The sequence below is a fragment of the Rhinoraja longicauda genome, unplaced genomic scaffold (genome assembly GCF_053455715.1).
Source record: "Rhinoraja longicauda isolate Sanriku21f unplaced genomic scaffold, sRhiLon1.1 Scf000217, whole genome shotgun sequence".
NCBI lineage: Eukaryota > Metazoa > Chordata > Chondrichthyes > Rajiformes > Arhynchobatidae > Rhinoraja > Rhinoraja longicauda.
Window position 1 is genome coordinate 78542 of NW_027601435.1, and position 15156 is coordinate 93697.

General features: G+C 47.9%; 1 protein-coding gene and 1 long non-coding RNA gene across 2 annotated transcripts in view; both read left to right on the forward strand.

The window, feature by feature from the left end:
• LOC144590579 (ribonuclease T2-A-like) overlaps positions 1-3620 on the forward strand; it is a 30970-nt gene extending 27350 nt beyond the window's left edge. Inside the window, exons 6-7 of the mRNA XM_078395098.1 lie at positions 1550-1636; positions 3536-3620. Coding sequence (XP_078251224.1) covers positions 1550-1636; positions 3536-3620 — 172 coding nt within the window. The remainder of the gene's footprint in view (positions 1-1549; positions 1637-3535) is intronic.
• A 3123-nt stretch (positions 3621-6743) lies between these two features.
• LOC144590578 (uncharacterized) lies at positions 6744-14821 on the forward strand. The gene is made up of 3 exons (XR_013546451.1): positions 6744-6776; positions 12034-12066; positions 14328-14821. It is a non-coding gene; the product is annotated as an uncharacterized LOC144590578 (long non-coding RNA).
• The last annotated feature ends 335 nt before the right edge of the window (positions 14822-15156 follow it).

Sequence of the window (15156 nt, forward strand, 5' to 3'; positions counted from 1 at the left end):
ACCACACGGCTCCAGTAACCCCTGGTTCAATCCTGATATCTGCCTCTGCCTGTGTTTGTACATTCTCCCTGTTATTCTGTGGGCTTCCCAAGGGTGCTCTGGATTCTTCCCACATTCAAAAGATGTGTGAGGGCTACGTTAATTGGCTGCTATAAATTAAGGGGGAGAATCTATGGGGCAATTGATCATAAAATGGGTGCTTGGTGGTCAGTGCAGACTCAGTAAGCCAAATAACTGACTGCTGTGCTGTACCTTCATATGAGTCAAATCTCCAACCCACTGGATCCCCTCCCACGGACACTCTCCCCACCATTCTGCCCCATCACCCATTCTGCCCCATCACCCACTCTCCCCACCACTCTCCCCCATCACCCACTCTCCCCCATCACCCACTCTCCCCATCCCCACCCCTCCTATGGACACTCTGCCCCATCACCCACTCTCCCCACCCCCTTCCCACCCTTCAACGGACACTCACACCACCCACTCTCTACACCCCTCCCACGGACACTCTCATCACCCACTCTACACCCCTCCCACTGACACTCTCCCCCATCACCCACTCTCCCCATCCATGGACACTGTGCCTCATCACCCACTCTCCCCAACCCCACCCCTCCTGTGGACATTCTCCCCCATCACCCCTCCCCTCCCACTGACACTCTCCCCAACACTCACTCTCTCCACCCCCTCCCCACCCACGGACACTCTCCCTCATCACCCACCCTCCCTGCCCCTACCCCTCCTATGGACATTCTCCCCCATCATCGCTCCCCTCCCATGGACATTCTCCTTCATCACCCACTCTCCCCACCCCCACCCCCACCATGGACATCACCCACTCTCCCCACCCCCACCCCTACCCCTACCCCTCCCCTTCCAACTGGACAAATAATGTTTTGGTTCCTGGTCTTCAGACTGGAGAAAGGTCCTGATCTGAAAAGTCATCAGTCCATTTTCTCCCTGCAGATACTGTCTGGTCTGCTAAGTTCCTCCACCAACTTGTTTTTAACTTCCTCTAAACATTTCTATCCATATGCCTGTCCAAATGTCTTTTAAATCCATCTCTACATGACCTCTGTCAGCTTATTCCGTAAATGTAGCACCGTCTGTGTGGAAAAGATTGCCCCTTAGGTCCCCTTTAAATCTTTCCCCTTTCACCTTAAACCTATGCCCTCATGTTTTAGACACCCCAACCCTGGGAAAGCAGTCACTTTATTGCCTTCTTCGCTCCAGTGAAAACAGCCCCAGCCTGTCCAGTCCCTCCATATCATTCAATCCCTCCTGTCCCTGTTACATCCTCATCAATCTCTTCTGTACCCTTTCCAACTTAATGACGGGGTTCCCATAGTTGAAATTATTCCTATATATTTAGTTGGAATAATTCCTGTAGTTGGGTGACTGGAACTTTGCACAATAGTCCAAGTGTGGTCTCACCACCAATATCATTCAAAGACAGTTTCTGTTTCTCCTTCAATCCATCTTTCAGCTCTGCACTCTTGAAAACTCTTCATATTGAAACATTGCTGTTCCTAATCTCTTTCCACAGGTCCCAACAGTGGGAGGCACATGGTAAGCCTGCTACTCAGACATTAACAGTGCGTGAGTACTTTGAGAAAGGTCTGAACTACTACAGGTGAGGACCTGATGTGTGTATCTCACTGACATACAGCCCCACCACCACCATCCACGGGAGGAGAGAGAGACAAAATGAGGAAGGGTGGCAGAGAGACAAATATATGGAAGAAGATAGACAGAGGCAGGGAGATGGAGAGAGAGAGAGATGGAAGGAGGGAGAGGAGGAGGACGGACAGAGAGAGAGTCTGAGGGAGAAGTGATGGAGAGAGTAAGAGTGACAGAGGGGGGACAATGAGAAGGAGAGGAGATTGAGGACAGAGCACAAAGAGATGGGATGGAAAAGATGGAGAGTTGAAGGAGAGAGCAACAGTGTGTGAGTGGCAGAGAGAGAGTGGGAGATAAAGGATGCAGCGAGGGAGAGAGAGAAGGGGGAGATGCACAGATGCCTGACAAAACAAACAGATGTGTGAAACAGAGGCAGACACAGGAAGATAGATAGATAGTTACAGATAGATGTGTGAAAAGAGGAGAGGAGGACAGATGTGAAGAGATGGAGAGCTATACAGGCAGGGAGAAAGAGATGGATGGGTAGAGGGAGAGGCAGAATATAGATCATATAGACAGAGAGCTATGCAGCATGGAAACAGGGCCTTCAGCACCTATTCCATGCTAACCAAAGTGTTCACCTCGAGCCACACCCATTAGGTTGCGTTTGGCCCATACTCCTCTAAACCTTTCCAATCCATGTACCTGTCCGTATAACTTTGAAATATTGTTATTGTACTCGCTCCTCCTACCTCTTCTGGCAGCTCATTTCATACTCCCACCACCCTCAGATCCCTTTTAAATCTTTCCCCTCTCATCGAAAATCTAGTTTGACACTCTCCCGCCCTTGGGAAAAGACTGTGATCATCCACATGATCGAAGTTCCCTGTGTTACACCCTGCATTGTTCCAGGCCTATCAGTACAATGCAGCACAGGAACAGGCCCTTTGGCCCACAATGTCAGTGCTGTTCATGATGCCAAGATAAACTAATCTCCTCCACCTGCACATGATCCACATCCCTCCATTCCCTGCATATCCATGTACTTATTTAAAGGCCTCAAATGTCACTATTGTATCTGCCGCAACCACTACCCTCAGCAGTGTGTTCCAGGCACCCACCACTCTCCTTTAAACTTTGCCACTCTCACTTTAAAGCTTTGCCCTCTGCTCGAGTCTGGTCCTTATAAATTAAACCCTCCGTAGCATTATCTGCAGAGGAATCTTGAGGAGCAAGTCTATAGTTTACTGAAAGTGGAAGCACAACATGGATAGGGAGGTAAAGAAGGCAGACAGCTTGCTTACCTTCATCAGTCAGATGTGGGTTTGAGAATCAGGTGATCATGTTGCAGCTTTATAAACTATGGTCAGGGCACATTTGGAGTATTGTGTGCAGTATTGTGTGGGGGGGGGGAAGAGGGGGGAATAAAAGAGAAATGAGGGATCTGGAGATGGGAGATGAGCACACTGAGGAAGGAAAATGGTGGGGTGTGAAGGGGCAGATGGGAGATAGTGAAATAAATGGGCTGCACCGGGTGTAGGAGGGGGGAACGGAAACGAGAGAGGGCATGGGGGTATTACTTGATATTGGTGAATTCAATGTTCATACCATTGGGTTGTGAACTCTTGTAGATGGGCAGAGAGCTGTACAATGCAACAGGAACACAGATCAGTTTTTGTTCACAAATCGTTGCTACTCTCCAATGTGATTGTGTGCCAGAGAGGGAGAGTGTGTGGAGAGGTGGGAATACTGAGAGGGAGCACATGGGTTAATGGGGATTAAGCAGAGAGGGTGAGGAATGTGGGGACGGTATGTTGGTGAGGGGGAGGAAGGGATACAAGAATTTGTATTTACTTATGAGCGATGAATGTTGATGTGCAGCGGAAACAAAACTTCTTTGTTTTTGTTGCAGACGTGTGGAAAGTTGTGCAAACGTAATACCAAAGGTATGTAATGCTCAATTAATGGTTCTTTGTTGCAAGGTGTTTGTGTTGTGAGACAGGGACCTAATGTTACCAATGTACAGGAGTCCTCGGCGCCGTCTCTTCCGTATTCCACCCCCCCCCCGTGTCATATCTCCCCCCCCCCCCCCGTGTCATATCTCCCCCCCCCCCCCCCCCCCCCCCCCCCCCCGTGTCATATCTCCTCCCCCCCATGTCGTGTGTCCCACCCCCACCCACGCATAAAATGTTACAAAAACTCATTGGAGTCTCTTGCATCTTATCTGCCAGAGGTCTGCCAGGCCTTCTTTTTTGCCCTTTAGTTTTCCTTTACGAACATCATTTACAAGGATGTTATCATATCATATATCATATCATATATATACAGCCGGAAACAGGCCTTTTCGGCCTCCAAGTCCGTGCCGCCCAGCGATCCCCGTACATTAACACTATCCTACACCCACTAGGGACAATTTTTACATTTACCCAGCCAATTAACCTACATACCTGTACGTCTTTGGAGTGTGGGAGGAAACCGAAGATCTCGGAGAAAACCCACGCAGGTCACGGGGAGAACGTACAAACTCCTTACAGTACAGCACCCGTAGTCAGGATCGAACCTGAGTCTCCGGCGCTGCATTCGCTGTAAAGCAGCAACTCTACCGCTGCGCTACCGTGCCGTGCCAGGACTTGAGGGCCTGAGCTACAGGGAGTGATTGGGCTGTCTAGGACTTTATTGCCTGGAATGCAGGAGGATGAGGAATGAACTTACAGAGGAGTGAGTATAAGATCATGAGTGGAATAGATAAGGTCTTTTACCCAGAGTAGGGAAATCAAGAATCAGAAGCCATAGGATTAGGGTGATAGGGGAAAGATTTAATAGGAACCTAAGGGGCAACTTTTTCACACAGAGGGTGGTGGGTAAATGGAATGTTGGGTATATGGATGGGTACATGGATAATGAAGGAGGGATATGGGCCAAGTGCAAGTAGGTGGGACTAGTATAACAATCAAACAATCTCCTAGATGTTCTAGTGGCCAGAGATCCTAGGGTGACGGAGGAACTGAAGGAACATTAGGTAGAAAATGGTGTTGGGTAGACTGATGGGACTGAAAGCTGATAAATCCCCTGAGCCTGATGGTCTGCATCCCAGGATACTTAAGGAGGTGGCTCTTGAAATTGTGGACGCATTGGTGATCCTTTTCCAATGTTCTATAGATTCAGGATAAGTTCCTGTGGATTGGAGGGTAGCTAATGTTATCCCACTTTTAAGAAAGGAGGGAGAGAGAAAACAGGAAATTATAAACCAGTTAGTCTGACATCAGTGGTGGGGAAGATGCTGGAGTCAATTATAAAAGATGAAATTGCGGAGCATTTGAATAGCAGTAACAGGATCGTTCCGAGTCAGCATGGATTTACGAAGGGGAAATCATGCTTGACTAATCTTCTGGAATTTTTTGAGGATGTAACTAGGAAAATTGACAGGGGAGAACCGGTGGATGTGGTGACTTTCAGAAAGCGTTCGACAAGGTCCCACATAGGAGATTAGTGGGCAAAATTAGAGCACATGGTTTTGGGGGTAGGGTACTGACATGGATGGAAAATTGGTTGGCAGACAGAAAGCAAGGAGTGGGGATAAATGGGTCCCTTTCAGAATAGCAGGCAGTGACTAGTGGGGTACCGCAAGGCTCGGTGCTGGGACCGCAGCTATTTAATATATACATTAATGACTTGGATGAAGGGATTAAAAGTACCATTAGCAAATTTGCAGATGATACAAAGCTGGGTGGTAGTGTGAACTGTGAGGAAGATGTTATGAGGTTGCAAGGTGACTTGGACAGGTTGTGTGAGTGGGCGGATGCATGGCAGATGCAGTTTAATGTGGATATGTGTGAGGTTATCCACTTTGGTGGCAAGAATAGGAAGGCAGATTATTATCCGAATGGTGTCAAGTTAGGAAAAGGGGACGTACAACAAGATCTGGGTGTCCTAGTGCATCATTCACTGAAAGGAAGCATGCAGGTACAGCAGGCAGTGAAGAAAGCCAATGGAATGTTGGCCTTCATAACAAGAGGAGTTGAGTATAGGAGCAAAGAGGTCCTTCTGCAGTTGTACAGGGCCCAAGTGAGACCGCACCTGGAGTACTGTGTGCAGTTTTGGTCTCCAAATTTGAGGAAGGATATTCTTGTTATTGAGGGCATGCAGCGTAGGTTTGCTAGGTTAATTCCCGGAATGGTGGGACTATCATATGTTGAAAGACTGGAGTGGCTAGGCTTGTATACACCGGAATTCAGAAGGATGAGAGGGGATCTTATCGAAACATATAAGATTATTAAGGGGTTGGACACCTTAGAGGCAGGAAACATGTTCCCAATGTTGGGGTAGTCCAGAACCAGAGGCCAGTTTAAGAATAAGGGGTAGGCCATTTAGAATGGAGATGAGGAAAAACTTTTTCAGTCAGAGAGTTGTAAATCTGTGGAATTCTCTGCCTCAGAAGGCAGTGGAAGCCAATTCTCTGAATGCATTCAAGAGAGAGCTAGATAGAGCTCTTAAGGATAGCGGAGTCTGGGGGTGTGGGGAGAAGGCAGGAACGGGGTACCGATTGAGAATGATCAGCCATGATCACATTGAATGGCGGTGCTGGCTCGAAGGGCCGAATGGCCTACTCCTGCACCTATTATCTACTGTCTAATATAGATGGGGCATATTGGTCAGCATGGGCAGGTTGTGCCTATGGGCCTGTTTCTGTGCTGTGTGATTCCATTACTATAAATATGCCCTCCAGTCCGCTACATTCTCCAGGGATACGCTTTGTCCCAGCCACCTGGACCTGATCCAAGCCTCCTTTTTCCTGACCTTTTCAGGATGTTTCTGCAACTTCAATTACCTTTTGTGCTTTCCTTTGCCGATACTGTAGTGGGATGTTGAACCTGAAATGTTAAATCTGTTTCTTTCCCCATAAACGTTACCTGACTTGCTGAGGTTATTTATTGTTTTCTATTTTATTTAGATTTCCAGCCAATCCGTCATCCAGTAATACGTGCTGATGTAATGTGCTCGGAGCACTTCCCTCTCCGCGTTTCATTAGTTTGTCATCGTCTTTTCTGTCTGAAGGATCATAGCTGGTCAGTCCACTCCTGGTAACCTCCACTTTCCTTTGTTCACAGAAAGCCGAAAAATGCTTCAGAAAGCTATCAATTGTGAAAGATTGCGTAAGTATCAGGTCCTGATGAAAAAAGCTCACAACCAGCCCATAATCCATGTTCCCCTTGATATCCAGAAATCTAGTAATCTCTGTTGTGAATGCCCTCAGTGGCTGAGCTCCCACACCCCTGTGTGATGAAATCTACAGAATCGCCACCTATGAGGATGGGGATTTTTTTCTTATCTCAGTGCTCAACAGCCTGTCCCAACTTGCAATCCCAACAACCCCCTACTTCTACACTTCTCAACTAGAGGAACCAACATTACAATAAATCCCCTCCCAAAGCCTATAATGGATATGCAAATCATCACGAGGTTATTACTCATTATTTTCCACTCGAGAGGACAGGCCCAGTCTGCTTAATCTCTCCTCAGGACAAAATCACTCTGGTCCAAATGTACCACAACAAGTTCACCCTGAGCTGCAACCCCTTAAAATTACAACAGATTTAGACAATAGACAATAGGTGCAGGAGTAGGCCATTCGGCCCTTTGAGCCAGCACTGCCATTCAATGTGATCATGGCTGATCATTCACAATCAGTACCCCGTTCCTGCCTTCTCCTCATACCCCCTGACTCCGCTATCTTGAAAGCAGCAAGAGAATTGTCCTCCACTGCCTTCCGAGGCAGAGAATTCCACTGATTTACAACTCTCTGAATGAAAAAGTATTTCCTCATATCCGTTCTAAATGGCTTACCCCTTGTTCTTAAACTGTGGCCCCTGGTTCTGGACTCCCCCAACATTGGGAACATGTTTTCTGCCTCTAATGTGTCTAATCCTTTAATAATATATGTTTCAATAAGACCGCCTCTCATCCTAAATTCCAGCGTATACAGGCCTAGTCGCTCCAGTCTTTCAACATACGATAGTCCCACCGTTTCGGAATTTACCTAGTGAATCTTTGCTGCACGCCCTCAATAGCAAAAATGTCCTTCCTCAAATTTGGAGACCAAAATTCCACACAGTACTCCAGGTGTGGTCTCACTAGGGCCCTGTACAACTGCAGAAGGACCTCTTTGCTCCTATACTCAACTCCTCTTGTCATAAAGGCCAACATGCCATTAGCTTTCTTCACTGCCTGCTGTACCTGCATGCTAACTTTAAGTGACTGATGACCAAGGACACCCAGATCTCTTTGTACTTCCCCATTTCCTAACTTGACACCATTCAGACAATAATCTGCCTTCCTGTTCTTTCCATCAAAGTGGATAACCTCACATTTATCCACCTTAAACTGCATCTGCCATGCATCCGCCCACTCACACAACCTGTCCAAATCACCCTGCATCCTCATAGCATCTTCCTCACAGTTCACACTGCCACCCAGCTTTGTATCATCTGCAAATTTGCTAATGGTACTTTTAATCCCTTCATCCAAGTCATTAATGTACTTCGAAAGAATGGCGTTGGAGAGAGAACTGAGGGCGACAGGAGGAGAATCATACCGTGCGGAAACTCGCCCTTCGGCCCAACTTGCCCACACCAACCAACATGTCCCATCTACACTGGCCCCACCTGCCTATGTTTGGCCCATATCTCTCTAAACCTGTCCTATCCATGCACCTGTCCAAATGTTTCTTAAACATTGTGATACTACCTGCCTCTACTACCTCCGGCAGCTCATTCCATACATCCACAACCTGTGTGAAAGTTACCCCTAGGTTCCTATTAAATTTCCCCCCCCTCACCTTAAAACTATGTCCTCTGGTTCTTGATTCCCCTACACTGGGCAAGAGGCTCAGTATGTCTACCCAATCTATTCCTCTCATGATTTTGTACACCTCTATAAGATCACCCCTCATTCTCCTGCGCTCCAATGAATAGAGTCCTAGCTTGCTCAACCTCCATATAATTACGACTCATAAATCTCAGGCCCTTGAATCCTGGCAAGATTCTTGTAAATCTTCTCTGCACCCTTTCCAGCTTGACACCATCTTGCCTAATACCTAATCAATGTCTGATATAAATGCAACAGGACTTCCAAACTTCTATACTTAATACTCTGACAGATGAAGGCCAGTGTGCCAAAAACCTTTTTGACCACCTTATCTACTTGTGTTGCCACTTTCAACAAATTATGTACCTGCACTCCTAGATCTTCCTTCTCTACAACTCTCCCCAGAGACTTACCGTTGACTGTGTAGATCCTGCCCATTTTAGTCTTCCCAAAATGCAACACCTCACATTTCTCTGTATTGAATTCCATCAACCATTCCTCAGCCCTCCTGGCCAACCGATCAAGATCCTGCTGCAATTATTGACAACTGTGGCGCGTCGAGAAAGGCCCGAAATAAAGGCAAGGAGCCGGGTATTTCGGGAGGTTTGATTTTATTACGTTTGCTAGACCGGTCAAGTCTGCCAGAGTGAAATCGCGCCCAAAACCTCGTCCTTTATAACCGTAGCAAAGGGCCGCCCCCCTGAACCGGTCCATTCCCGTGCCGAAGGGTCGGTAGTGGTATGGCCAGACCCTTGGGAGCCGCCACAGGACCCCCCCCCCCTAGAACCGGAGGCACGAAACGCACTGGTGGTCGCACTACCCGACCGGACCGCGTACGGAAATCGGCCAACAGAGGGGCCGGCGGAGGCACAGTTGGAGGGACAGGTGGTGGGACCCGCAAAGAGGGGCAACCTCGTGACCGAGGCTGGGCAACCCGTTGGTCGATGTCCAAGTGGGCCGGCTTCAAGCGGTCAATTGACATGGCCTCCGGCCGGCCCCCCATGTCCAAGACAAAGGTTGTCTGTCCGTGCTCCAGCACCCGGTACGGGCCCTCATAAGGCCTCTGGAGCGGCGTCCGGTGGGCGTCACGGCGCAGGAACACATGGGTGCAGTCCCGGAGGGCCGATGGCATGAAAAGGCGGAATGTACCATGTCGGGACGTCGGCACAGGTGCGAGCTTGCCAACTCGCTCTCGAAGGCGCTGTAGTTAAGCTCCATCTTAACTATCTACAATACCACCCACTTTTGTGTTATCTGCAAACTTGCTAATCATGTACATTCTCATCCAAATCAATGATATAGATGACAAACAGCAATGGGCCCACCACCAAACCCTGAGGCACACCACCAGTCACAGGCCTCGAGTCCGAAAAGAAACCTTCCACCATCAGCTTCTGCTTCCTTCCATGAAGCCAATTTTCTATCCATCCAGCTATCTCTCCTTAGATCACATGTGATCTAACCTTCCAGATGTTCCAGGTGTTCCGGATGTGGCCTTCATTATATCGGTGACACAAAGCATAGATTCAGCGACTCTTTTGCCGGACACTTGAGCTCGACCCACCAAAGATGATTGGATTTCCCAGTTACTAACCACATTAACCCCCCTTCCCATTCCAACACTGACTTTTCTGTCCTGTGCTTCCTCCATTGCCAGAGTGAGGCCAGACACAAACTAGAGGAACAGTGCCTCAAATTCCACGGGTCACTTACAACCTAATAATATGGACATTTAATTCTCCAATTTTGGTAACTTACCAAACTCCCCCACCTTCTTCCCCCCTTCCTTCCCCCCAGTCCATCTCTCTTCCCTGTGCTACACCTGGACTCATAACCATTTCTCTCTCACCCATTTCCTTCCAACTACATTCCTTCCTCTAGCTTCACAATTTTCAACTCACCCTCTGGACTTTGTTCGACCATTCGCTGATCAAAAAACATTCGTCTGAATCCACCCGTGACTCATAGGCTTTGTCCTGCCCCTCCTCTCATCCAACTTCCTTCCCACCCCACCCACCCCCACCCCCAAAATCAGTCCAAAGAAGTGTCCCAACCTGAAACCTTAAAGTCTTTCGAAGTTGCAACAGGCAGGAATGAAAAAGAGGACCCAGTTGATATGTATTTGGACTCAGAGGCCTTTAATAAAGTGGAGTATAGGAGGTTATTAAACAAAATTTACATGCTCGGCCATGAGGATAATATACGAGCCAGGACTTGGTCAACTGAGAGAAGATGGAGTAGGATAAAATGGGTCATTTTTTGGGCTGGGTGGCTGTGACCAGGAATGATGCTGGATTAATGCTGGGTCCAGCTGCTCACAATTGATATCCCTGAATTGTATTAGAAGATCAGGTTGGATATGTCCAAGCAAAACACAAACTGCTGGAGGAACTCAGCATCAGTGGAGGCAGAGGGATGGTGCCTGTTTGGGGTCAGGATCCTGCACCAGCTCACTGCATGATGTATCCAAGGTAGCTGACGATACCAAGCCAGGATTATGCAGAGACATCGGGCAGAACATGGCGGATGGAAAATAATGTGGAGAAAGTTGGAGAATTTTAAATGGTGGGAAATTGAAAGGTGTTGGTGTTGGGAGAGGTCCAAGTATGGGGTTCTTGCACACCAACCACTGAAAGTTCACATGTAGGGTAGTGAGCTATTTGTTGTGTGTTGGGCTTTATTTTAAGAGGATTGCTCCAATTATATGGGGCACTGGTGAGACAGCACCTGGAATATGTACAGATCTGCTGTACCTGCCTGAGGAAAGATTACCCTCAATGGAAGGTGAGCCGCATTGCTTCAGCAGGTTGAATGGTGGGTTGGGATGGGGTCTGGCTGCTCCTCTGTAGAGAGAACGAACAAACTTGGTCTAAACTCTAGTTCCAAGAATGAGAGGTGATCTCATTGAAACACAAATTTTTACTGGATTTGATATGAATTTGATATTTCCATTGCCTACAGTCTGAAATACAATTATCCCCCACTCTCAGCCGCCGGTCCATGCTGCTACCCAATCTTTAACCCCCTCTGGCCCAGTTTCACACTGCCTTGAGGGTAGGACTTCATCAAGCCCCTGAAAGCCCTCTCAGAGATTGAATAGATGGAGGATGGCAGGAGAGAGGGAGAGCAGAAGATACGGGGGGGGGGGGGGAAGGGGATTGACAACAGCAGAGAAGTTTCAGGCGAGGAACTCCAGTGATCTGGGATGTGCTGCCTGAATGGAGCTCAGTAGATTCACAGCAATGGGCAAAGGGAACTGGAGAAAGTCTGGACTGTGGGGAGGAATGGGGAGTGAGACTCAGCAAGGAGCTCCACCATCAAGCTGGAACAAGCCTGATGGGCCGAGTGGACTCCTGTCATTCACCGATTCTCAAATCCAATCTGGAATTCCAGAGGGGGAGGGATGTGGGACTTGTTCCCACCCTGTGCCTGGCTCTCCCTCTCCACGGTTCAATAGTTGATAATCTCTCCTTATTTCTGCTCCTGATGTCCTAACTTAGGTCCGTCCGCACCTGGTAACCTTATCTTTCCGCTCTCTGTTCACAGATAATAATCCGGAAAGAATCATCTGGACAGCGAGTGAGTATCAAGTCCTGAGTATAAAAGCGAACACTCGATCCCGAGAAGGAGTCCACAACTAAGCGCTAGTGGGGAGAAGTGATGTTGGTGACAGGACAATGGGTGGAACAGGAAGTGAGTGAGAGAAGTGAAACAGAGAACTGGAAGGCAGAGTGAGGTGAGAGGGGTACAGGGGAGAGATAGTTTGGGGGGAGAGTGTGAGGGAGGCAGATAGGTAGACCGGGAGGAAGGAGAGGGAAATAGAGAAGAGAAGAAAGAGTGGCAAAGAGAAATGCAAGGGTTATGGCCACATCATGCAACACAGAACCCTCAGTCCATCGTGTCCATGCTGACCATCAGGTATCCAACTCCAACCACTTGGTCCGCACCCTACTCACTTGGTAATTCAGGAGCTCATGCAAATGTTTCTTCAACACTGAAAATTTCTGCCTCCCCATCCCCTCAAGGAGATCATTCCAGATTCCAATCACCCTCTGAATGGATAAAGGTCTTCCTCGGATCCTCCTTAGACCAACACCCTCTGTCCCTAGACACATGTACCATTGGGAAACATTTCCTACAATCTATCTCTTACAGCATGGATACAGCTGCTTCGGCCTAACCTGTCCACACCGACCAAAATGCCTCATATAAGCAAGTTCCATTTGCCTGTGTTTGGCCCATATCCCTCAACGCCTTTCGTATCCATGTGCCTGTTCAAGAGTCTTTTAAATGCTGTTATAGTTCCTGCAAGAATGATCTCCACTGGCACCTAATTCCATGACCCAACATCCTCTGAGTGAAAAAAGTGGTCTTCAGGTTCCTATTACATCTTGCCCCTTTCTCCTTAAATCTAGGACCTCTGACTTTTGATTGTCTATCCTGGATAAAAGACTCTATTCACTCTCCTCATGATTTTAAACACCCAAAACACATCACTCTCTCTAACTCAGGCCATCAAGCCATGAAAAATTCTGGTAAATTATTTCTAGATTATTTCCAGTTTAATGACATGCAGTGCATTCAGATAGCATTCAGACCCCATCATCTTTTCCACATTTTGCTACGTTACAGCCTTATTTTAAAAGATGGTTGTGAAACGGTGAACGGTAGGGATCTGGGGAGAGTTGTAGAGCAGCTGGATCGAGGAGTATTTATAGTACTGTGTTCAGTTTTGGGCACCAGGTTACAGGAAAGATGTTCTCAAGCTGGAAAGAGTGCAGAGAAGATTTACGAGGATGTTGCCAGGACGCGAGGGCCTGAGCTATAGGCTATGACTATAGCTTGGAGCGCAGGACGATGAGGGGTGATCTTATAGAGGTGTAGAAACTCATGAGAGGAATAGTTTGGGTAGATGCACAGTCTCTTGCCCATAATAGGGGAATCGACAACCAGAGGACATAGGTTTAAGGTGAGGGGGAAAAGATTTAATAGGAATTTGACGGGTATTATATTCACAAAAAAGGGTGACAGGTGTATGGAACGAGCTGCCGGAGGAGGTAGTTGATGCAGGTACTATCGCAACGTTTAATAAGCATTTAGACAGATTCATGGATAGGATATGTTTGGAGCGATATGGGCCAAAGCAGACAGATGGGACGAGTGCAGATGGGACATGTTGGTCGGTTTGGGCAAGTTGGGCCGAAGGGCCTGTTTCCACACTGTATGACTCTGTATGCATGGTATAGGAGAGATAGAGGGTAAAAGAGGTGAGTGAGTTGTTTTATTGATTAAGGAGAATGTCACGGCACTAGCCTGAGATTACATTACGGATGGTTTGCCCAGTGAGGCTATATGCGTGCAGCCAATTTATATATCCTGCCTATTCTGTCCTCCAACTTTATTTCATCACCACCCATATGGACTTCCAGCCTGTCACCTGCCTCAGTCCCGCATTGAATCCCGCCCATCTGCCTTTCAAGTTTAGTCCCGTCCACTGTGCCTTCCCTCCACAGATGCTGCCTAACCTGCTCACTTCCCCTAGCAGCATGGTTTTCCCATCTATTCTGGCAGGGACAGACCTGGAGTGACAGAGCCCCAGAGGATGAATGGGTGGATGGGGCGGTGGTCTTCAGTGAATGGGGGGGAGGGGGGAGGGGGGGGAGGTAGTAGGGTTTGGGTTGACAAGGACAAGGGCCTGCTAGTGGGTTGGGGTGATAGTTTCTGAGTTAATGAGGGGTTTCCACAGTGAGTGAGTGAGGGGTGACCCTTCACCGACTGTTGGTCACCCTCACTCCAGCTCCTTTCCCAGAAAGGTTTTCACCACTTTCTTTTGCCCGCAGATTATTACTGAAGCACGTTTGTATCTCAAGTAACCGTACAGAGCTCACAGCCAATCAACTGCACAGCACGCTACGATTCTGCAAATGCTCAGCGGGACAGGGGATGGAAAGGGATGGAAGAACAGAGACTGCCAGAGACACTCTGGTGGATGGATAAACAGGAAAAAGAGGCAGGTTGAAAGAGGGAAAGAGAGAAAGTTGGAGGTGTTCATGTGTTAGTCCTGTCGAGCTGCTAAATTCTCACTGCAGTTATCACCTGAAGGTAATATTCTTTATTGGAGACTCAGCTGTGACCTGTGCTCACATCACACATCGTCACTACATGGACATGCACCTTTCAATGTTCTCAAAATTATTATGGGGAGAGACCTAGAGGAAACATATGTACAAGCAAAGGAAGGACACCACACAAACAGGCAAAGAAGTGGTGTGATAGACAGATTGAAACTCCAGGGGTTCAGCAAATGCGAGCTATGCTTTGCTTTGTGGCTTTTAAGCAATAAAAAATCATTTCAAAACTTGTCTTGTATTGGTTATGTATGTCTGGACCTCTCCTGGTGCCATGGATGGAGACAGGAGGGGGTGCAGGTGAATGTGTGACCCACAACTGATGCAAGAGGAAGGACTTGGATTACTGGGGCAGGGCAGCCAAACTGAATGGTCAGGCTCAGAGCTGGATTGGCAGGGTGAAGGGAAACCCACAATGATTCAGGACCGTTGGGTGCCTTCAGTAAATGAGTCTGCAAAGCAGATGAAACAGGCTGGAAGAAAGAAAACCAAGTAGAGGGTACAGTGGAGCAGCAGTTAGTGCTGCTGTCTGCCAGCTCTA